This window comes from Balaenoptera borealis (genome assembly GCF_965194805.1).
Source record: "Balaenoptera borealis genome assembly, chromosome: 3".
Taxonomy (NCBI): Eukaryota; Metazoa; Chordata; class Mammalia; order Artiodactyla; family Balaenopteridae; genus Balaenoptera; species Balaenoptera borealis.
Window position 1 is genome coordinate 10661476 of NC_138866.1, and position 22307 is coordinate 10683782.

At 48.1% G+C, this 22307-nt stretch overlaps 2 protein-coding genes and 1 pseudogene across 5 annotated transcripts in view; 1 reads left to right on the forward strand and 2 right to left on the reverse strand.

Moving 5' to 3' along the window:
- The window catches only part of LOC309625277 (regulatory factor X-associated protein pseudogene), a 228078-nt pseudogene that overhangs the window by 182163 nt on the left and 23608 nt on the right, over window positions 1–22307 (reverse strand). The window lies entirely within an intron of this gene.
- LOC309626915 (uncharacterized protein) lies at window positions 19878–22227 on the reverse strand (the record flags this gene model as incomplete). Its single annotated transcript, XM_082388234.1, has 3 exons — window positions 19878–21012; window positions 21305–21908; window positions 22015–22227. 3 exons carry the CDS (start codon window positions 22225–22227, stop codon window positions 20642–20644), a joined length of 1188 nt encoding a protein of 395 aa, XP_082244360.1. The 3' UTR covers window positions 19878–20641.
- PRIMA1 (proline rich membrane anchor 1) overlaps window positions 21722–22307 on the forward strand; it is a 61894-nt gene continuing 61308 nt past the window's right edge. Inside the window, exon 1 of one of the 3 annotated variants that reach the window (XM_082384625.1) lies at window positions 21722–21889. The gene's annotated coding sequence lies outside the window, so the exon portion shown is untranslated. Of the gene's footprint in view, window positions 21890–21936; window positions 22046–22307 lie in introns of those variants that run through there. The other 2 variants (XM_082384627.1, XM_082384626.1) reach the window with 2 other exon arrangements.

Here is a 22307-nt window from a genome sequence, read left to right on the forward strand (position 1 = left end):
TTGGGTGTCATTGGCATATGGGTGGTTCTTAAAGCTGTGAGCCTGGGTGGGGTCCCCTCAGGAGGGAGGGAGTCAGACAAAGGAGGTGGCCCAGGTGTGCAGAAATAAACAAGAATGAGGGACCACGATGCCGTGGAGGGCTTCTCAGAGGAGGAAGGGCAGCACTGAGAGCTGAGCTGGGCCGCCAGAGGAGTAGGGAAGGCCAAGAGGAGGAGGAGGAAGCGGCCGGCTGAAGTCACTTGATGACCATCAGCAAGATGCTGGGAATGTGCTTGGCTGGAGTGAGCTGGGGGGAAAAGGAGGTACTGAAGTAACAAAGATGGTAAATGGAGACTGAAACAAAGCTCAGCTGAGCTTTCCATAATTTTTGTGCTGTGAAGAGTAGCAGAGAAATGGGGTGACCCCTGCAGGGGGATGTGAAGTAAGGAGAGAAGGTTTTAAAGCTTGGAGATACTAAAATATGTTCATGTGCTCCTGGGAATGATCCAGTAGCGAGGGAGGAATTGCCAATTTAGGAGATCATGGATAATCACAAAGCTGTACTGGGAGGGAAGGCAAAGGGTTTGGGCACGGAGTGTACCCATTGGTTGCTTTGAAGCCAAGACAAGGAGGGAACCCCTGTCCACTTGACTCCTGGCTGAGGCAAGGCCACCAGCTGAGAGAGGGAAAAGTATGCATTGTCAACTTAGAGAGCAAAGAGGAGTGTGGGAGGATTGGGGGCAGGGTGGAGGCACCCAGGGGCTCATGTGTGCCGATCACAGGCTTCCATGTGCTCAGAGCGGTCCTTGTATAAGTAACATTGCAGTGAACATCTTTGCGTATCGACCCGTTTCTATACTGTGCGCTGTTTTCTCAGAATTGAGTCCTCGAAGTGGCTGTGGATTAAGGCATGTGAACATTCTACAGACTTGTGACAGATGTTGGAAGCATGTTGTCAGGTTGCTTCCCAAGCAGAGTTGCTCTGGCTTTCGCTTCCCCAGTGACTTAAGAGAGAGGGTTCTGGCCCCTGCCGCACCATCACCAGAACGCTGTCATGTTATTATTTTTTGAAATCCCTCCTAATTGGATAGCAAAGAGGAGTATTCCATTGTTGTGTGTACAGCTTTTCCATTTATTTGATTCATGTTGGAGTGAAGCATTTTTTCATAAGCTTTCTAGCTATTTGTCTTTTCTCTTACTGTAAATTGTCCTTTTGTGGCATATTTAAAGAGTCTCCGAGGTAAATCTCAGTGAAATGATGGCCACACAGCCCATTAGCAGTGAAACAGGGAGTAAGCTTGCAGAGAGGGATTTTGTGGCTATTTCTTTTCCCGACAGTTGCAAGGGGGTAAAAAAACAAAAAGCCTGTAAACTGAGTCAGGGCCATAAACAGCATATTTTGAAGCTAATTTAAAATAGGAGGCTTCTTTCAAACTGTCACCTCTCTCTTTCTTTCTTACATAAACACAAACACGCACACATATGCTGATGATAGCGAGGGATTATTTACGGAGTTCTATCTCGGCTGAGCTTTTTGTGATGACTTTTATTAATTATTGAATCATTCGATAAATAATTCATGATTTTCCTGCTGGTGAAGGTATCATCAAAAACTCGTGAATACCCGTCAAGCCCACTCCTGGTCTTCCTGAAGCCGCAATAAACCCTGATTGTATTTCCATGAATATGTGAATGTGTGTGTGTTTGTGTGTGTGCCTGAGTGTGGGCCAATGAGTATGGAAGCCTGGTGAGGACAAGCGTGCGAGTGGTTATGTGTATGAGTGTATATCGAGCGTGTGGTGTGAGTATGCCCGTGGGGCGGGGCGTCTATAGCTGGGTGAGAATGAGTTGAAAAGGAATTTCTCTGTGACTCTATTCTGCACGTTGTTATAATTTCTTCGGCTTCTGGTGGTGGGAGCAATAGTTTTTTCCTTGTTATCTGTATAGATCGTTCCTTAATAAAAACAGATTTTGGATAGAGGAAATTGTAATAAAAAAATATGTGTGCCTTGGGGAGCAGTGAGGAGCTGGGAGGGCAGGGGAACGATGGGGAAAATAAGGAATGTCACTTCCACCAGGAAACTTTCCCTGATTCCCCAGGCTGGGCTTCTCAGTGCTTGGCACATAATAGTTTTGGACAAATCACTGAAGACTATAAAATATAAAGAAAAGGAGAAGCTCCTTTAAAAAGGAAGACAGACCAGGCCATCGATCTCATCAGTGGGGCTTCTAGTCTGACCCCTTTGGAGGAGGGGCCTGGGGCTCAGCCTGGAGACGGAAGGGAGATGGCTATGGTGGCCAATTTGAGTACCCTGTATACTGGGGTTGTTAGTTAACATGTCTGTGCTTCTGCCTATAAAATTACAACAAGAAATCCCTGCCCTGTGACCACTGGGGGCTATTGTTAGAGCCTTGAAGAGAAGCGAGTGCTTTGTGCCCAGGGTCCCCAGGGCTTCGTGGGAGCGGAAAGAACAGGAGACAGAGGACAGTTCTCAGTTCCTGCCTGGTCTCTCTACCACTAGCTGGCTGTGCAATGAGGGGCAGGTCATCTTGTTTCAATTAGACTCAGTTTCCTCAAGTGGAAAATGGGACACCATTAACTATGAGATGGGAGCAAATGAAATCAAGCAGGACCATGGTGAGAATTAAATGGCTAACCCTGGCACACAGGGTCTGCACACAGCTGGCTCGTGGTAGCAGTTTATTCATTCCCTTTTCATCCCCAGGGGGCAGCATCTGAGCCCACAGATTGCCGTCTAGTTGCAGTACCAGTTACTGAGAAATAAGCATTACCATAACCAACTCTGACTGTGGATGTGCCCACTTCATTATGTTCTGGCCAGTTTTGTTTTATGCATTTGGAAGCTATTATGTGCCACCACATTTAGGATTGTTACGTCTTTCTGTTGTATAGACCTCTTTATCATTATGAAATGTCCCTCTTTCTCCCTAATAATAGGCTTTGTTCTGAAGTCTACTGTGTCTAATATTAAGACAGTCACATATCAGCTTTTCTTTGGTTAGCATACACATGGTACATCTATTTCTGTCCTTTTAATTTAAACCTATGTCTTTATAGTTGAAGGACATCTTTTAAAGGCAGCATATAGTTGCTCTTTTATCCAGTCTGACAATCTCCGCTTTTTAATGGAAATTTCGATCCATTTACATCTAGTATAATTATTGCTGTGGTTGGGTCTATGCCTACAATCTTGCTTTCTTTTTTTTTTTCTATTTGTCTCAGCTTTTTTGCTTTTCTATTTTTCCTGTACTTTTGCTTTTCTACTTCTCCTGTTCTTTTGTATTAACTGATTTTTTTTTTTTGAGTTTTCCATTCTATATCCTCTATTGCATTTTTAGCCATACTTCTTTTCATTATCTCTACTGATTGTTCTGAGGATTCTAATATACATCCTTAACTTACCATGTCCCCTTAGAATCAATATTGTACCACTTCATATTTCACTCTTCACATTTCAAATTTAAGAACATTACAAGACTACAATTACATTTATCTTCTTATCCTTTGTGATATTATTGCCATATATTTTACTTCTACATAAGTGATAAACTTAACATTATAATGTTATCATTTTTACTTTAAGCTGTGATATTTTTTGTTAAAGAAATTAAGAGAAGAAAGTGAAAGCTAACGTGTTATATTTACCAACATCTCTATCATTCTGGTGCTCATCATTCCTACCTTCAGATCTGAATTTCCCTCTAGATTCATTTCCATCCAGCCAGAAAAACTCCCTTTAGTGTTTCTTGCGGCACAGGTCTGGTGGTGAGAAATTTTCTCAGCTTTTGTTTACCTGAAAATATCTTTATTTTCCCCTCATTTTTAAACAGCTTTATTGAGATGTAATTCACATCCCACATGATTCACATATTTAAAGTGTACAATTCAGTGGTTTTTGGTATATTACATTACTGATTTTTTTAAATTGTGGTAAAATATATATGACATAGAATTTGCCATGTTAACCATTTTTAGTGGCATTAATTACATTCACAATCTGCATGACTATCTCCACTATTTCCAAAACTTTTTCATCACCTCAAATGGAAACTGTACCTATCAAGCAATAACTCCCCATTCCCCACCCCAGCCCCTCTAATCTATTTTCCGTCTCTATGAATTTGCCTTTTTAGGTACCACATATAAGTGGAATCATACAGTATTTGGCCTTTTGTCTATGCCTTATTTCACTTAGCATATGTTTTTATAGTTCATCCATGTTGTCACATGTGTCAGTACTTTACTCCTTTTTAAGGCTGAATAATATTCCATTGTATGGATAGACCGCATTTTGTTTATCCACTCATTTGTTGGTAAATACTTCGGTTGCTTCCACCTTCTGACAATTGTGAACAATGCTGCTATGAACATTAACATACAAGTATGTGTTTGAGTCCCTGCTTTCAATTCCTTTGAGTTCGTTCTTCTTTCTTAAAGATATAGAACTCTATGTTGACAGTTTATTATTTTCTGTGCTTTTAAGACCTTATTCCATTTTCCTTTGGGTTTCCATTGTTTCTGATGAGAAGTCAGCCTTGATTTTTGTTGTCCTCCTGTATGTGATATGTCATTTTTGCCTGGCTGCTTTTAAGATTTTTGTTTGTACCTTTGGTTCTCAGGACTCTGACTATGATGTTTCTAGGTTTGCTGAGCTTCTTGGACCATTGATTAGTGATTTTCATCAAATTTAGGAATTTTCAACCATTATTTCTTCAAATATTTTTCTACCCTATTTTCTCTCTCCATGTCTTCTGGGACTTTAAATACATGTGTGTTACACTGCTTGATATTGACTCCAAGGTCACTGGGGTACTCTTCATCAAAAAAAATTTTTTTCTCTCTGTTCTTTAAATAGGGTAATTTCTGTGAACTGTCTTCAAGTTCACAAACTCTCCAATCTGATGTTAAACCCATCCAGTGAGTGTTTCATTTCATTTCGTGTTGTATTTTTCTGTTCTAAAACATTCATATGGTTCTTTTGCTTCCATTCCTCTGCTGAGATTCCTCATCTGTTTACTCAATCAGACCATCTTTTCCTTTAAGTCCTTGAAAATATTTATAGTAGCTTCTTTAATGTTCTTGCCTGCTAATTCCAACATCAGGGTCATCTCTGGATCTGTTCCTACTCACTTCTTTTTTCTTTCTTTCTTTCTTTCTTTCTTTTTGGCTGCATTGGGTCTTCGTTGCTGCGTGAGGGCTTTCTCTAGTTGTGGTGAGCAGGAGCTACTCTTCACTTTGGTGCATGGGCTTCTCATTTTTGGTGGCTTCTCTTGTGGAGCACGGGCTCTAGATGCGTGGGCTTCAGTAGTTGTGGCTCGCGGGCTCTAGAGCGCAGACTCAGTAGTTGTGGTGCATGGGCTTTGTTGCTCTGCAGCATGTGGGATCTTCCCGACCCAGGGCTCAAACCTGTGTCCCCTGCATTGGCAGGTGGATTCTCCACCACTGCGCCACCAGGGAAGCCCCCACTTCTTTTTTCTTAATTATTGGACACACAGGGTTTCAAATCCCATCTCCTCCACTTTTTACGTGTGTAACCTTGGGCAGATTAACATCTCTTAGAGTATTTCCCCTTCTATCTACTAGGAATAATAGCAGTTACTTTGCAGGATTGTCAAAGGATTGAATAAGATAATGTATGTGAAGAGCCTAGCACATAGTAAGCGTTTAATGCAAGGTGGCTATTATTGACCTTCAAGATTAGGCTCATGAGACATCTCTCCCACAAGAAACTCTTTCTGATAACTCCATCTGGAGTTGGTTGCCTCTTCTCTGTGCCCCTCAATACCTTGGGCTTACCGCTCAATGGCACATTATTGTACTATCTACTCACCCCTGTCTCTCCTGCTAGACTATGATTCTTCCAAAGTAGGAACAGGTTGTATTCAGCTCTGTGTCCCTGGCTCACAGTAGGCCCCAATGCACATTTGTTCCACCCAACCAAAGCAGCCCTTTTCTGAGAAGCCAGGAGCAGTTTCACAGGCAGCAAAATTTACTACAGTCTGTAACATGGTAGAGAGTTGCAGTAGTTCAGGAATTCCCCACGGGCCAGCAAACCTGGGGTCCCTTGTGCCTCCAGCCCTGTAAAACTATAATTGAAGCTCATGCTGCATTAAGCATTGCTTGTATTAGGCCTCGAGGCAGTGCAGTTGCTCCTTGCCTCTAATATGCTACTGACATTTCATTTTTGTAGCATCAGTGTCTCATTATTACTCACTGCTTCTGCCACGAGACCATAAATACCTGGTACATGCATCAGGCTTTTCTCGCCACGTGACACTCTCATATCTGAAATTGTTCCCAATCCTCCCCCTCCCCTGTAACTCAGATACCTGACGCCTGGTCCACTGTTCTTTCCAGTGAACTTGCGAGGCAGATATCAGTGATAGTGAGAATGATGATAAACGGGCTGATGAAGACTAAAGCTAATGAACTGAGGGATTACCGTGTCCCAGGCACTGTGCGTGTCATCCCACTTAATCCTTATCAACTCTGAGCGATGGGTGTCGTGATTCTCGTATAACAGAGGAGGACTCTGGAGGCAAAGGGAGATGATGACTTGCCCAAGGTCATGTACATGGTAAGAGAAAACCCAAACTTGCTGACTCTTTGTCCAGTGGTCTTTTCTGTTGACCGTTGATGGTGCTCAGCAACCCCTGACTCCGTGGACCGGTGCATGTGCCCAATCTTACCAGTCACATCAAGATGCTCATGGCTCTGAAAGCTCGGGGGAGTGATGTTTTTTTAAAAAGGGATGTGCTTATCTGTGATGAGTAAGGTAGATGGGGTGACCTGGGAGATCTGGAGAGGGTGAGGTCCACAACAATTGTAATGACAGACTTGTTGAGGACCCATTGGAACCAAAGCATACGCTGGGCAACTGATTTATATTATCTCAGTCCTCACGACAATCCTGCAAGGTAACTATTATTCCCATTTCACAGATGTGGAACTGAGGCCTGAAGAGAGTCAGTAACTTGCAGCTCCCCAGTGGGCCTGCTCTCCCCTATCCCCAGGCCTGTGTCCATCCTCTGCCTCTTTCCCTGCCTGGTTCGCTCCTGGTCACCATTTGGTTGAACTGAGAAGTCACCTTCCTGGCCTGTGGCTCCCCCAGGCTGGGTCTGGGCCCACCTGGCCCCATAGCAACCTTGCCCTTCACCTCATCATGTAGCTTCACATACTGCACTGTTCTTACCCATTTTCTACCCCGAAATCGAAACTGTGAGTATCTCACATCTTACTTGGCTCAGTATGTTTAAATGAACTAGTAAACGTAAAATGCCTGGCACTGTCTCTGGAGCATAGTTGGGGCTCAGTAAGTGCTGTTACTTTTTTTTTTTTTTTTTTTTGGCCATGCTGTGTGGCATGTGGGAGCTTAGTTCCCTGACCAGGGATCAAACCCACACCCCCTGCACTGGAAGGGTGGAGTCTTAACCACTGGACCACCAGGGAGGTCCCAATGCTGTTACTTTTATTGTCTCTGTTGCTTACCATAATGCCGGGCACACAGCAGGCCAAGAAACATCTGTTAAATTAAGGAATGAACTACTACCATACGGCTATGCGTTCACAGAGCCAGGGATATGATTCCTCTTATCCCCAAAACCCACACATGGCCTCTGTCACCCAGGCTGGATATGCAGGATGATCCCCATCTACCTGTTGCCGACGTGCCTTGACCTCCAGGCAGCGCCCCAACTCCTAACCCACCAGCAGAGGCAGGTGAACACATTGGGAGCAGAGCTCTCCGTGACAGAGCTCACAGAGGCCTCAGGTCATGCCTGAGACCACTGCCAAAAGCACCTCGGGAATGGAGGGCCCAAGCTCTGTCCTCTGCAGGGCTCGCGGAGGGAAGGGGACTCTCTGCAATTTTTCTTGGAATTCTCCAACATAAAACGCTGACCTTTCTCTTCTGAAAGAACAGGGTTTTAAGACTGGATTTGTTAACTGGCCTTCACTGGTCATCTAAGCAAGCTCCCTCCTCTCGCTGTCCTCCCCGAGCAAACCTTCACTGTGGTCCAGGCCCTACTCTCTGCCCATCCTCCATGCCCACGGCCTCTAGGGTCCTGAGGTAGCCCTTCTTCAGATGCAAATTCCAGGCTCCTTTGCTCCTTGTTCAATCTGCTCTAATGATGCATGCCCCACCTCCTGCAGTGAAGCCCAAGGGAATCCCAGCTCCTCCCACCCAAATACTCACTTTTTCATAAAAGGGGGCCACACCGCCAGATCCTTGGCCGGTCCCGACCAAAGCAGACCAACCAGCAGGAGGGGGCTATGACTGCATTTCTTGCCCAAGCTAGGAATCGTGTGCCCAGGCATACGCCCTGGCACCTGGGGGTCCAATGGACCTCCTCCCTCAACCCCACGTCGTTGGCCAGTTCTCCTCTTCCTCTTCATCCTCCTCCCCATCACCACCACCATCATCATCATCATTATCATCACCATCACTGCTAACTCTTATTAAGGGCTTACACTGTGTCAGGCACTGTTTGGAACACATTACATAGGTAAACATCATTTCATGTAACTAGATCCCTACGCTACTTTGGACAACTAGGGCCTGATCCTAGAAAACAGGTCCACTTGGTGGAGGTCCTGAGACCTCCACTCAGGTAACTAGACACTGTAACCATCATGGACAGAACACCTGGGACTTCATCCAAACTACCCTTCTAGAACCGAGGGTGTTGATTTGCCAGGTTCACCCACGAAACTGAATTCTCTTGAGCATTGGCACTAGACCAGATCGGGTCCAGGTGTGTTCTAATACCTGGATCCTGGATGTGGGTTGTGGGATCTGCCATTAGGGCCAGTCCAGCAGGCCAGGGCAGCTTTGGCTTCCTCCACTTACCCAAGTCATGCCTGAGTTCCCAGCCTGCATCATGGCCAAGCCCACCTGGGTTAGGACATGAATTCTCCATTTGACCATCCACAGTGATCAAGTGCCCCCAGTAACTGATGAACTACCTACTTGAATTGTCTTGGTGGTGACTGCCATCTTGAGCTGCCTCCCCAATTCTTTTCCTCCCTCTACCCTCTCAGCTTTTATAAAAGGCAGGATGGAAACATCATGGGTGTGACTCTTGTTAAAGCTGAAAAAGTCCATGTAGAGACATGGTTATCTTGTTAAACCTATTCCATTTTAGACCGAAGTTGAGGGTCCCCCATGGAGAGGATGGTATTCCAGTTCCTATAGCTGCAAATCGAAGTATTGCAGTGTCAAACAGACCTTCGTTATGCTCATGGAGTCTGTGGCTTGGGAATTTGGGAAGGGCTCAGTTGGGCAGTTCTTCCTTGGGGTCTCTAATGAAGGTGCAGTTAGTTGTTGATTGGAGCTGCAGTCATCTGAGGGCTTGACAGGGCTGGAGGATCCACTTCTAAGGAGGGTCATCACATGGCTGGCAAGTTGGCACCAGCTGTTGGCTGGGAGCCTTGGTTTCTCTCCACAATGGCCTCTCCATGAAGCTGCTTGAGGGCTCTCATAGCCCTCATGGCAGCCAGCTTCCTCCAGAGTAAGATATCCAAGAGGCCAAGATGGAAGCTGCAACACCTTTTATCACCCGGTATTAGAAGTCACACACTGCCACTTTCACCATATTCTATAGGTGACACAGGCCAGCCATGATTCAGTGGAGGACGTGTCTACACAGGCACAAATACCAGGAGGCAATGATCATTGGGACCATCTTGGAGGCTGGCTGCCATATACATCATTCCCAAGGAGGAAGCAGGTCCCCCAGGTGGGAATGGAATTGGGGGCCAAGAGAAGATGCCACATCCCTCCCTGGGTTCTGGATTTGAAGGTGTCAAGATGTCCAGCCATGATCTCCTCAACTGTGGGTGCCACAATCCTGTCCACCATGCGAAATAAGACTGAGGAGGAGATAAAAGGACCCTGGAATGGAACCTTAACTGGAAATGGGTAAGTGTCACTGACATTTTTGGCACCTGCCCTACCCCCCCTCACTCACCTCTGATGCCAGCTGTAGCTGTGGTGGACAGTTCTGGGCACGCTGCAGAGTGTCAGCTACAGCGCCAGACACATGTTGCTTCCCTGCCTGGTGCTCACTTGGTCCCCACACAGGGCAGCCCAGAAATGCAGAGGGGTTAACAACTCCTACCAACAGGGGTGGCAGTCAGTGGGTACAAGCCCCTACCTCCTTTCCCTTCTGGGAACAATGCTGAGCTCCTTAGGGGTCCTCAGTGAAGCTGAGCCCCAGTGGCCCACAGCAATGTGATAAAGCACTTATTATTGCCTGTTTCTCCTTCCCTGTTCTCTCCCCTTCGGAATAAACACCTTTCACCCAACTCCTTGACTCAGACTCTACTTTGAGGGGAACTCAAACTAAGCTTCACCTCACATTCTTTGTGGGCCCCATTTCCTCAACTCATAATATCCTCTGCTGGTTCTTTTATTCAGCAGACGCTTTTTGAGCACTTGATCTGCACCAGACACTGGGACGCAAAGGTAATGATCTCAGTCCTTGAAGAACTCAGCCTTGCCCACGGCAGCCCTAGACAAAGGCACCGACTATTAGAGCACGTTGATGAAGTCAAGGACCCGTGTGTGAAAGGAGCCCAGAAGAGGGGTCTCTAAATCACACAGGGGTCTGGAAGTCTTCTCAAGACAAATGATGCTTGAGCCAAGAGGTTCAAAGGATGAAAAGTTGTTAATGAGGCAAAGCATGGGGTGAGGTTGGTTTGAGCCAAGAGAATTAAAAGGGCATTGCCAAGGAACTACTGCTAAGGCTCTTTGTTGTTTTTTTGAACACTTCTGGAGAGCTTTTCCAAGTGCCCAGCCCTCATATGGATTATTTCACGGAATCCTCATGACACTTTATGCGCTAGGCATAATTGTCGCCATTTTACAGGTGAGAAAACAGAGGTAAGAGTTAAGTAATTTGTCCATGGTTGCCCACCCAATAAGTGGCGGAACCATAATTCAAACATAGGTCAACCTGATTCCAGATCCCAAAGTCTCAGCCCTACGAATGCACTTGCTTGCGCGGTCAGTGGTACATGTGGAGAGTGGTGGGGACAGAGCTGGGACAGGAGGCAGGTGCTAGATCACAGAGAGCAACAAACTCAGAGAGCTTAAACGAGGGAGTGACAAGCTCATGTTTGGTATTTTCCAAAGATAATTCTAGGCATTGTTAGAACATTCTCTTTCATGTTCCAGAGGATGAAAGAAAGGTTTTTGTCCATATTGGGCCCAGAGGGGTAAAGGGCAAGCAGCGCCCCTATGAGGCTGGAGTGGGATGGCAGCAGGTGGGTAGCACCATCCCCCTCCCAAGCACAGGTGACTTCTTCCCAGCAAAGCTCAGCAGTATCCCCCCATCTCACCCCACCCCCAACCTTAAGAAAGTGCCCTCCAATGCGAACCTTCCAGGGCCCGGGATTTTATTAAGGAAAGTGGCATTTTCTTTCAGGTTTATCCCTCTTGGAAAGCCTAATAAGCATCACCTAATGAGCGTCAAGGGCCTCCAGGGTGCAATGCTATACACGATGACTATTTTTGACTCACCCTGTTTTTTTCCAGGACAATCTTAATTAAGTGGAAGGTGCCAGTAGCTCTAAAAGTATTTATCAACTGCCTCTCAAAGTGACTCTGATTAATAGCAGAGGCACAAATGTGTCGCCATAACCAGGTCACATGACATAATACAAATGACTGTCTGTTGCTATTTTTAAATAATGTTTATTAGAATCCCTTGGTGCGTAATAAATTTAATTTACAGCAGCTTGCAGCCCAGCTTACACATGACCTCCTGTGGCTTAGCTCATTAACACACTCAGGGAAGAAATGAGTTTTCTCCTTAATTCTCCCATTCCATTTCTCCTTTCTAATGAGGCCAGATTGTGAAACTCTTCAGGAGAGAATTTCTCCACTGTCTGCAGTAAAAATCATTCCTAAATGTTCAAATTTTTTAATTATCACAGAGGCACACAGCACAAATTCATGTTAGACGGCTCGGGGCAGAGCTGGAGAAATAAACAATGAATCATCCATTCTCATGTGAGTGGGCACGGGCCCTCAGAAGGGAGGATAAAAAGAGGAGGCCTGTGGGTACCAAGAACATTCCAGTTGGAGATTTGGAGGCTTTTAAACAAATCCAACTAGAAAGTCCCTCTAGAAAGCAGTAGAAGAGCTCCGGGCTAGGAGACCAGAGACCTTGAGTCTAATTCTGCCTCTGAGTTTTGATTAGAAGACTTCTGAGGGCCTATCAAGCTCTTAACTGTCTGATTCTTTCCATTTCTGGGCCTGAGGACCAAATTCAAAGACCAAACATCTCAGTCAAACTATCATATAGAACACGAGTGTATAAACTTGTTCTGTAAAGAGCCAGAGAGTAAATATTTTAGGCTTTGCAAGCTAAGAGGCAAAATCAAGGATATTGTATAGATACCTACATAATAAAAACAAATTTCCACAAGTAATTATTGATGAAATTAGAAATAGAATAATTAAGTATACATTTTGAATAATAAGTCTACCAATGAGAAGAATGGAATTCCTTTTTGTGGGGTAGCATTTGTTTAATTGAGGTTCAAAGTAACTGTTCCCTATAATCAAACCGATTGAAAATGTTCATCTATAATAACCATTCTTAGCTCATAGGCTGTACAAAAACAGGGGGTGGACTGGATTTGGCTTGCAGGCCATGGTTTGCCAACAGCCAGAATAGAAGAGCATCTAAGAGTGTGGGCTCTGCAGGCAAACCACCTGGGTTCAACTCCTGGCTGTACCAATGACTGGCTGGGAATTTACGTAATCTCCTGTACAAGCTATCCAGTGTCATGATAATGCTGTTAACCTCGGTGGTGTACACTGAGAAATATCTACCTAGCTCCCAGATCTGTGGAGGCCCCTCGATCTGGGTGGGCTCTGCTGATCTGGGTGGGCTCTGCTGATCTGGGTGGGTTTACTCATGCACCAGGAGTCAGTTGCAGATTGGCTAAGTAGCTTTGCTGATCTTGGCTGGGCTCACCCACAGGTCTGAGGTTCATTTGGCTGTTGGCTGATCTGGCCTCAGCTGGGAGCAACTCAACTCTGTTCCATGTGTCTTTCACCTCTGGCAAGCTAGCCAGGGCACCATGTGACCATGGGAAGAGAAGCAAAAGTAAGAAAACCCAGTTACACAGCACCCTCCAAGCTCTGCTTACACTACACTTTCCCATGGGTCCAAAGTAGGTCACAGAGGCCCAGAGTCAGTGGGAGGGCAATACCAAGTCACATGGCATAGAAGGTGGATGCCGCAAGGGGCACACTCTGGAACCACTGTTGCAGACTCATCATTCTTTCCCAGTTTCCTTATCTATAAAATGGTGACAAGAACAGTAACTACCTTGTAAGTTTGCCATGAAGATATAAGGAGTTAACACTGTAATATCTTTGAAACAGACCCTGGTGCTTAGTAAACAGCCAAGAAATGGTAGTCATTCTTATTGCCTGCTTTACCTAACTCTGGGTACCAGCATCTTAATTCTATGCATGCTAAGGATCTAAAGATAAAAGTACCTGGAAAGAATGATTTACTCTGGGGCTCTTTTAAAGCTTTCTCTATGCTCAGTTAGGTATAGACTGGATGCCAGAAGAAGTCTGGCGGTGTCTGGTCTCAGCCTGCCACTCCACCCATTAAGGAAGTGCAGAGAGGCTGGGAGAGAGGAGCTGGGCTTTCAGGGAGACATCCCCGTGTGTTCCAGGTTGTGTGGCCCCATGCTGTCTACATGGGCTGGCTGCCTCTGGTTTAGAGCCTCTTTCACACTCTTGCAAAACTCAAAGGTTTGCCTCCCTCCTGACGGTCCACCTGGCCTGCTGCTGCCATGGGGCCCTCAGCCCCCTGCCTCTCTGACCTGAGCTCCATGAGGCTGCCCTCTGTCTTGCTCATCATGGTTGCATCAACACGAGGGGCTGCTCAAGCCTCCCCCAAGCAGGTAGGTGTCACTGTCTCCTTGGAATACGATCCAAAAGAGGGCCCCCATTACTGGGGAAAAAGGGATATCCTTGAACCTCTTATATAACATAATTAAGCACCCTTCCTGCAACACTGCCTCTGGGGTTGCTCTTTCTTGTCTAATGTCCTATGGGTGACATACATTTCACTTTTAAGAAATCTAACATATGAACTCCACAGTGCAAATCAAGAAATTGCTAGTTGTCTGGTTGTCCCCCAATATCAGTATCTCTCTTATTCATCGGTAATGGCATCTCTGATTTTAAGCTGGGCACATAGCTGCTCTGAAATGTTTTTCCCAGCTTCCCTCGCAGCTAGGTGTTGTCATGTGATTATGCTCAGGTCCATAGGATGTAAGCAGAAATGTCATTTGATACTTCCAGAAAGTGTTCTTAAAGGGAGGAACCTACCCGTCTTTTTCTCTTCCTTTTCCCTGCTAGTTGGAATGTGGATCTGATGGCTGGAGTTCAAGCAGCTATATTGGACCATGAAGTAAAAAGAAACCTACATGCTGAGAATTGCAGATCAACAAGCTAGAAAAAACCTGGACCCTACTCTGTGGAGCACCATACTAGCCCCAGGCTTCCTTTTACCAGAAATAAACTAACATGTTTAAAGCCCCCACTGATTACTGATCATGTCTAGTACTTGCATGGTATTTTAGAGTTGACCAAACCCATTCCCATTTATGTTCTCTTGTGATCTTCCCAGGAAAAGAAAGTAATTTCATTGTTCCCATTTTACAGATGAGGAAACTGAGGCTCAGAGAGTGTAAATGATTGCCCAAGATCACACAGCTAGGTAAAGGCTGCTATTCAAACCTAAACCGTGTGACTCTAAGTCCAGGCTCTCAGCCAGCCCTCGGCTTGCCCACCTTCCATCTGAGCACCTCTTCACTCATATCCCTCTTCCCCGTGATGCCAGCATGGTCTTTATAAGTCACAACTGTACGATGCCATTTTCTTGCTTAAAACTGTTAAATGCTTCCCTACTGCCCCCCAAATGAATTCCAGATATGTTAGCATGGCTCACGAGGCCCACCGCGGTCGAGTCTTTCCTTCCCGCAGCCTCTTTCCTTGTACTTTCCCACCCTCTTCTCCAGCCATGCCCAGGAACACATAGCCAGGAAATAGCAGTACTGAGATCCAAACCCAGCTCTGTTTGATATCAGAGTCAATATGTTTTTCTCCCGAATCGTGCGCCCCACCCCTACGCCATCAATTACTCATTGCTCACACAAGAGGCTAAAAAGGGCAGCTCCTAAGAGGCAGGCTACAGACAGCACAGGACAGGATGAGGTTAGTGGGGTGTTGGGATAGGGGAGGGAATCTTTCCTGGGCAAAGCAATGTAAGCCAGGATTTGAAGGATGACTAGGACTTTGCCAGGAAGATGGAGGGAAAGCATTCCAGGTAGAGGAAACAGTACATGCAAAGGCAGGGAGTTGTAAAGAGCAAACGTGTGCAGAAAATCACAGTTTGGTTAATCTAAAGCAGAACGTACAATTATGCCGAGATGCTGAAAGCACTAGGTTCTTCCTGAAAGTTTGCAGCCTGTGCTCACCACTATCACAGCCCTTCTCACACCATGTTTATAATCATCTCTTCCTTTCTCTGTCCCCCCCACTAGCCAGGAGCTCCCAGAGGGAGGGCAGGGACCCTCTCTCAGGCAATTCTGATCTCCAGTGCTCAAGTCTGGCACATAATCTGTATTCTATACATGTTCGTTAAGTGCCTAAATGAGCACAGATTATCTCAATTATTTCAGGGACAAACACACCAAGGTAATCCTTCTCATCAAACTCTGAGGTAGGCATGCTCCTTGAAAAGTTATAACAAATAGCTGAGTGATGAGCCAGTCAACGCGGGTGTTAGCAGATCTTCAAGCTCCTGGATGCTTCTGACATTTCTGACTAAAGTAAATGGCAAAAATCCTCATTCCCTGAAAAATCTACAAAGCTCAAAGACAGGTTCCCAGGCAGAAGTCATTCTGTGAAAATCCTAGTGTAAACAAGAAGAAACAGGATTCAGCAAGTTCACCTTATGATAAAAAAAAGTCACCCAAACATTTCATCAGAAAGCAAGACGCAAAATGTAAAATTCTGTTAAGTTGTCTCTCTTTCCATTCACTCCTTCAACAAATATGTACCGGGCGGTCGTAGGTCAAGCATGCTCTAGGCTTGGAGTGTGGTGGCCTCTTGGTTTGCGTTCTCCCAAAAGCAGAGCGTGAGACCAGGACTCATGTGGGTGATCTGTTTGGAAGGTGAGCCCAGAAGGAGGAGGGAGGAGCCACTTAAGGCTGTGTTAATGGAGACAGTGACCCGGCCCCCCCCCCCCCACAGTCAAAAGGGCCTCAGTCCACTAAGGGGGGGACCCCCAAGGAACTGTAAGAATGAGCTTCAGAATAGTCTTCAAAGAAAGGCAGGCCAGGGTATGTGTCCACAATCCTACTCCATTGTTCAGGTCCTTCTAGAGGCCTCGCCCCCTGCACTTCTGGTTTTTGCCTGCTTTCCTTGGCTCTCAGGCAGAAAAGTAAAGATAAGCAGCTTACTGGGGGAGGTGGGGGGCGGGGGGGGGAGGCAGAGGACCCCAGTGTGCAGAGGAGCTGCCATCATGGCTGTGCTGAAACCAGCGGTGTGTTGAGCGGATATGGTGCAGAATGCAGGAAGTATCTGCTCCAGGCTACGAACAGAGGAGTCCAAACCCCCTGCCCTCAAGAAGCTTACATTTTAATAGGAGAGGAGACACATACTAATCACAGGAAACAAGTTTTAAAAGTGTGTATTAGGAAGCAATATATACTAGCGAGAAAAATAAAACAACATGGGAGAATGGGGAAAGCCAGCAGGCACGGGCTATCAATTTAAATAGGGTGGTCAGCCTGGGTCTGGGTAGAAGAGTGATAGGCAAGCAAAGACTTGAAAGGCGTGAGGGAGTGTGCCCTGCTGAGACGGGGGAAGGGTGTCAGGCGGAGGGAACAACCAGGCCCAGGCCCTGGCCCTGAGGCACGCTTGGGTCTGAGTGTTTAAATAACAAGGAGGCTGGAGGCGGGGTAACAGGAGACAGTGAGAAGGGAGGTTGGAGAGTGAAGGAGACCCTTGCACAGAGGTCCAGTGGCACTGGGTTCTACAGTCACTCTCAAATATTTACAGAGCTCCTATTAGACGTGGGGGGCTGCCGGGTGTCTGAACTCAAAGATGAATAAAACAGAGCCCCTTCCCCCAAGGCCCGCACAATTAGGAGAGGAGACAAACTTGCACCTAGATGAGACGGACAGGATTTCTTGAGGGTCTGCTCTGTGAAGGCACTGGGCTCAACGCTTTACGTGCGTTATTTCTAGTATTTCCCACTGTAGCCCAGCAAAGTGAATGTCAGCATCCTTGTTTTGCAGACAGGAAAAGTGAGGCTTTTCCTTAGAGAACTGAAGGGAACTTTCCAGATTCCTCCCATGGTCAAGCAACACCAGTACCAGAGTTCTTTCCATTAAGTCCACGCCCTGCTGCATCCCTGACTGCCCACGTCCTAATAATTCGAGTGCCATGATGGAGAGGTGTGTAAGATCGGGAGAAGGGAGACAGGGATGACTGTATAGGAATTAGCCAAGTTGGCAAGAGGAGAAGGGATTCTCAGCACAGGAAACAGCGTGAGAAGAGCCGGGAGATGTGAAACAGCAGGAAGTGCTGGAGCACCAAGGACAAAGGCGGGGAGTGAGTGCGGAGTGGCAGGGGCTGAAGTTGCTTGGGTGCTGTGTGAGGGTCTTCTGGGACTTGAAAGCAGAGAAGAGAAATGGTCCTATTTGCAGCTTAGGGATCATGTATGCTTCTCCTCTCTCTACTAGAATGTGAGACCTTGGGGAGGAGGATCTATCTCCTTCATCCTGATGGCTCCTGCTTGGCCCAGCACACAGAAGAGAAGAGATGAAGCCAGCTCTCCCAGCTGGGCTGGCATTTGGACTTGACCCACTGGGCCAGAGCGGTGGCCCACCAAGCAGTTCCAATCAAATGTTCTCTTGGATCATATCTGTTTGGACTCTCCTGTGACATTGGAAAATGGCACTGGACCAGGCTGTGCCACCAAGCATGCCCAGTCCTGACAAATTTTCCCAAAGTTTTGGTCCTTTCTTAGGATTTAAGAAAGGACAACAAATTTGGGAAGATACAAGTGGTTTTAAACAAAAGTTTAAAATCTGGGCTTCTTCCTGACTCTCTTCCATGTCTCCTCCATGTGTGTTCTTGCTGTTGGAGACACATCTATCAACTCACACTGCAACCAGGAGAACAATGGCCCAACCCCACAGGTTGTTGTCTCCAAGCTGATGCCACAGCTCAGCCTTCAGCAGACCAAGCCATCGTTCAGGGAAGCGCTAAGATGGCCAGAGGGAGAGGATGGCTGACTTCCACAGGCTGGGCCATCCTGTCCAACTGATTGCTGAGAGCCCCCCTGGCAATGGGTGCTCCCTAGTGAGTATGAATATGAGGCAGGAACATCCGTACTTTTGTGTCCACTCCTATGAGTTCATCCATTGACTATTTACCTGACCTCCATGCCCCTGAGCTTTCAGTATTGTTATTTCCATAAACAATTAGCTGAGCCACTTCCCCCTGCAGACCCAAGATTTTCAGGCTTGTTTGCCCAAATATTCCTATTCTAGATCACAAGGTCCAACTCTTTCCCTATCAGAGCCCTGATGTGAATAACTGTGTGGCTGCACGTGTCGTGTTCTTTCCAGTTCTGCCAGCCTTGCAATCAGATCCTGAGCCTATTTTTCAGCATAGTCTGCCTTGTGGATGTCAAGAGATGAGAGTGCCCTTAAAGCCTTCACAAAGTATGCCTCAAGTTGGCAAACAGCTTCCCTATCACTTTCTTTCTGCAGAATCTCCAGTGCTGTCAGAAGAAGCCATCTAACCTCACAATCCTTATGATTATCGTTGATCGAACACAGTGGCCACTTGACCTCCCATAGCCTTGCTTTTTACCCACATCTCATTTCACTTAGCCAGAGGTGAAGCTTTACAAATAGTAATGTCAAATATATGCGTGATTATGACCTGCTTCCCATCAGTAATGGGGCCCCTGTGGCTTCCAGATAGATGGGAAATCCAGCTCCAACATCTGATCCTGAAGACTTGCTGTCTGGACCACTTGTGGTACCCACTGTCCCTGGTTCCTTAGGAGACAAAGCATGAAGCAATGCTTGCTTGCTAACACTTTATTGAGGGCTACAATCCTAAGACAAGAAAAATAAAGGAAAAAGGAAGTGAAGGAAGGAAGGAGGACAGTAAATATAAGGCTGTGGGTTATCGAGGTGGCTGCATCTTTGGAAGAAAACATTGCCAGTTACTCAATCACACCTCCTGGACATCTTCTGACAGGCCAAATGGAACTACTACCATCCATATGCTGGGTCCCTCCCATCTCTTGTCTTTTGTTCATCAAAATTTGCTGCAAGGTTTAATGCCCCTGCATTTCTTGAGGAGAGTTACCTGGCCCGAGTAGGCAGATCCCAGGTACCATGGGTTGCTTGGTCTTCACCCTAAGACAGATGTGATATTCCATGGTGTTATGAGGGCTGGGAGGATGTGGAGCCAGCTGACACTCAAGAGGTGCATAGACTGGGTCCAGTACAGGAATACCGAAGATCAGAATGGATAATGAAGGCTTTCCAACAGGCATAACCTGCCTAGGTTCTCCTGAAGTGTTGGACCTCTGGTTGGGGCCAGTACTTCTGAATCCCAGGTGAGCAGCTGTGTGATCCTGGGAAAGTCACATCTCTGAACTTGACAAATGGCGCAATTACATTTACCCCACAGAATTGTAAGAACTGAATTAGAATGTGATTTAAGAACATTTTTAAGTAGCAAAGTGCTCCATATAAACCTCAGGGGCCGCTGTCATATCTAAAGACTGAAGTCGTGGACTGAACAAAATACCCTGGCTGGCTTAAGTGGAAAGGCATTAAAATACCGTGTTATTTTGACCTCAGCTGACCAATAGGGCTCATTTTGTGCCTCATTCTCCTGCTTCAAACCACTGGTGAAAGCAAGTCATCCAGGAAGCCCCTCCTGCCCCGACACCAATATTTTCTTCCCGTCCCTCCTCCCACTATGGTGGGCCCCTTAAAGGCAACAAGAAGATCTGATTTGTCCACTGTTGTATACCCAGCATCCAATGCTCTGTCTGGCCCTTAGTAGGTGTTCCGGACACTATGTATGGAATGAATGAACAGATGAACAAGCATCTCCACATCTTTGCCCAGGGGGTTCCCAATGCCTGAAATACTCCCCCACTCCCGGCCAGTCACCCAACCTTGGAAGCCTTTCCTGACCCTCCCTCCAGTTTTCACTGCTCTCTCCTCCCCTTATAGTGCTTTTGTCACACAGAATGCCAGTGGACAGTGGAATGGCTGGTTTTGTTATCTGTCCCCCAGATCAGACCTCAAGCTCTTGGAGGGAAGGGACAGGGCCTCATTCACGATTGCGTCCGAACATCTTGCTGGTTCAGATGTGGCTCTACGGAGTTTGTATGGAGAAGAGCCTCGGGTGAGCACTCAGCATGAAAGAGGTCGCTAGGAAATTGATCTGAAAGCCGGTTTGCAGAGCAGTTTATAGAGTGTGTGTTTACAGGGGGTGACTTAAGGGTGCCCAGAGAGGTTGGGGAAAGGAACTAAGTAAATGTTCCTTCGATGAATGAGCTATGGTGTCTGACTCTCCGCTCTCTGGTCCTGACCCCCTGGTTCCTTCACCCAACCTAAAAATAAGATTGTCCATGCCTTGGGGGCGGGGGCGCTCTGGAGAGCCCCTCTATCAATCAAAGCGCTCGCCAGGTGCTCCCACCCGATCGGCCGAGGCCGTGCATACCTGTGGTGCGGCCTGGCGGGGCCCGGGGCAGCTTGTTTGAAAGAAACGTAACGCGCTACTTCGCCACCGACTTGTTGATAATCTCGCCTCAAACAGGAGTTTGAGATGGCTGACGAAAAGCAGTGGTGGAGAGGTCCTCCCCGGGGCCGTCGGCAACTCCTTCCAAGGTGCAGTCGTGTGGCTGGAACGGTCCCCCCGCCCGGGACTACAGAAGGGAGAACACAGCATTTGGCCCCGAGAGTGGCGGCCTGCACCTCGAGCCCGGGCAACCGGGGCGCCTTCGGCCCCGTCCGAATGGGGTGGAGGAGGGGAGGGATTCCGCAGGGATCGAGCGCAAAAAGGGGTCTCCACGAGTCAGTCCTTACCCCCTTCCCGCCCCCTCGGAGAAACTTGGCGGGGGGGACGGCAGGCAAGGAGCAAGACCCTCGGGAGCTGGAGTCCTCTGCCTCGCGGGTGGATAAATAAATTATTAAGCGCCCAATACACAATAGCCTCACTAGATGGAGACGAGGAATCACTGCAGCGGCGCTGGCGGCAGCTGCGGCGGCGGGGAGCGCGGGCGGGAGCGCAGCCCCGGGCGGGAGGCGGGCGAGCTCTGGCTCGGCTCACGTCTGTTTTCCTTTTTCGTGCATTATTTATTTCGCCTCCGCCCGCGGCCCTGCGGCCAGAACAGGCGCTCGCGGCCAGCGCCTCTAGCCGCCGCTTCTCGCGAGCCGGCGTGACGGGCGGCCCGAGCTCGGGCACCCCAGCGCCCCGGGCAGCCGCGCGGCGCCACCGGGGAGGAAGGGGACCCGGGGAGGGCACGCACCGCCCGCTCCAGGCGGCTAGGAGGAGACTTTCCCCGCCCTCCGCCTCCGCCTCGGCAGCCCGCCCCGGCCCTGGGCGCGGGGTGCCGCCCCTCCCGCCCCGTGCGCGGCCAGGCGCAGCCCGGAGCCACCGCGCCCTGCGCCCCGTGCGAGTGCGCCCTGCCGGGGCCCCCGGCTCAGCCGCCCCGAGGCCCAAGCCGCGCGCAAACTTTTGCTCCTGTGCCCGGCGCTCCTCCCAGGCATGTGAAGCCCCCAGGCACCCGCGCAGTCGCCAGGGTGAGGACCGAGGCCCCGCCTAGAGGGCGGGGGACTGGGGAGGCGGCTGGCTTTAAATGGGGGCCGTCCGGCCGCTCGGGAACAGATTCTGCCGCGGGGGGAGCGAGCGCCTCCCTTCCTCGCGCCGAGGATCGGCTGGGGCCGCCGCCAGGCAAGGTGGCGTAAGGCCCCGGAGGGGTGCGGGCGGAGAAGGAGACGTGGGGGAAGCTCGTGCCCTGAGGCCGGAGGCCGGGGCTCGGCAGAGCGCGAGGGCAAACGGGGCGCGCCCTGAAGTGCATGTGTTGCGGTGTGCGCAGTGAGGGCCGGCGGGGCAGAGAGGGTGCACGCAGCGTGTACATGCGGGGTCAGCGAGCGTGCGGGCAGGAGTCGCTGGGTGTGCACGGCTGTTTCTGTGGGTGTGCACGCAGGGTGAATGGTG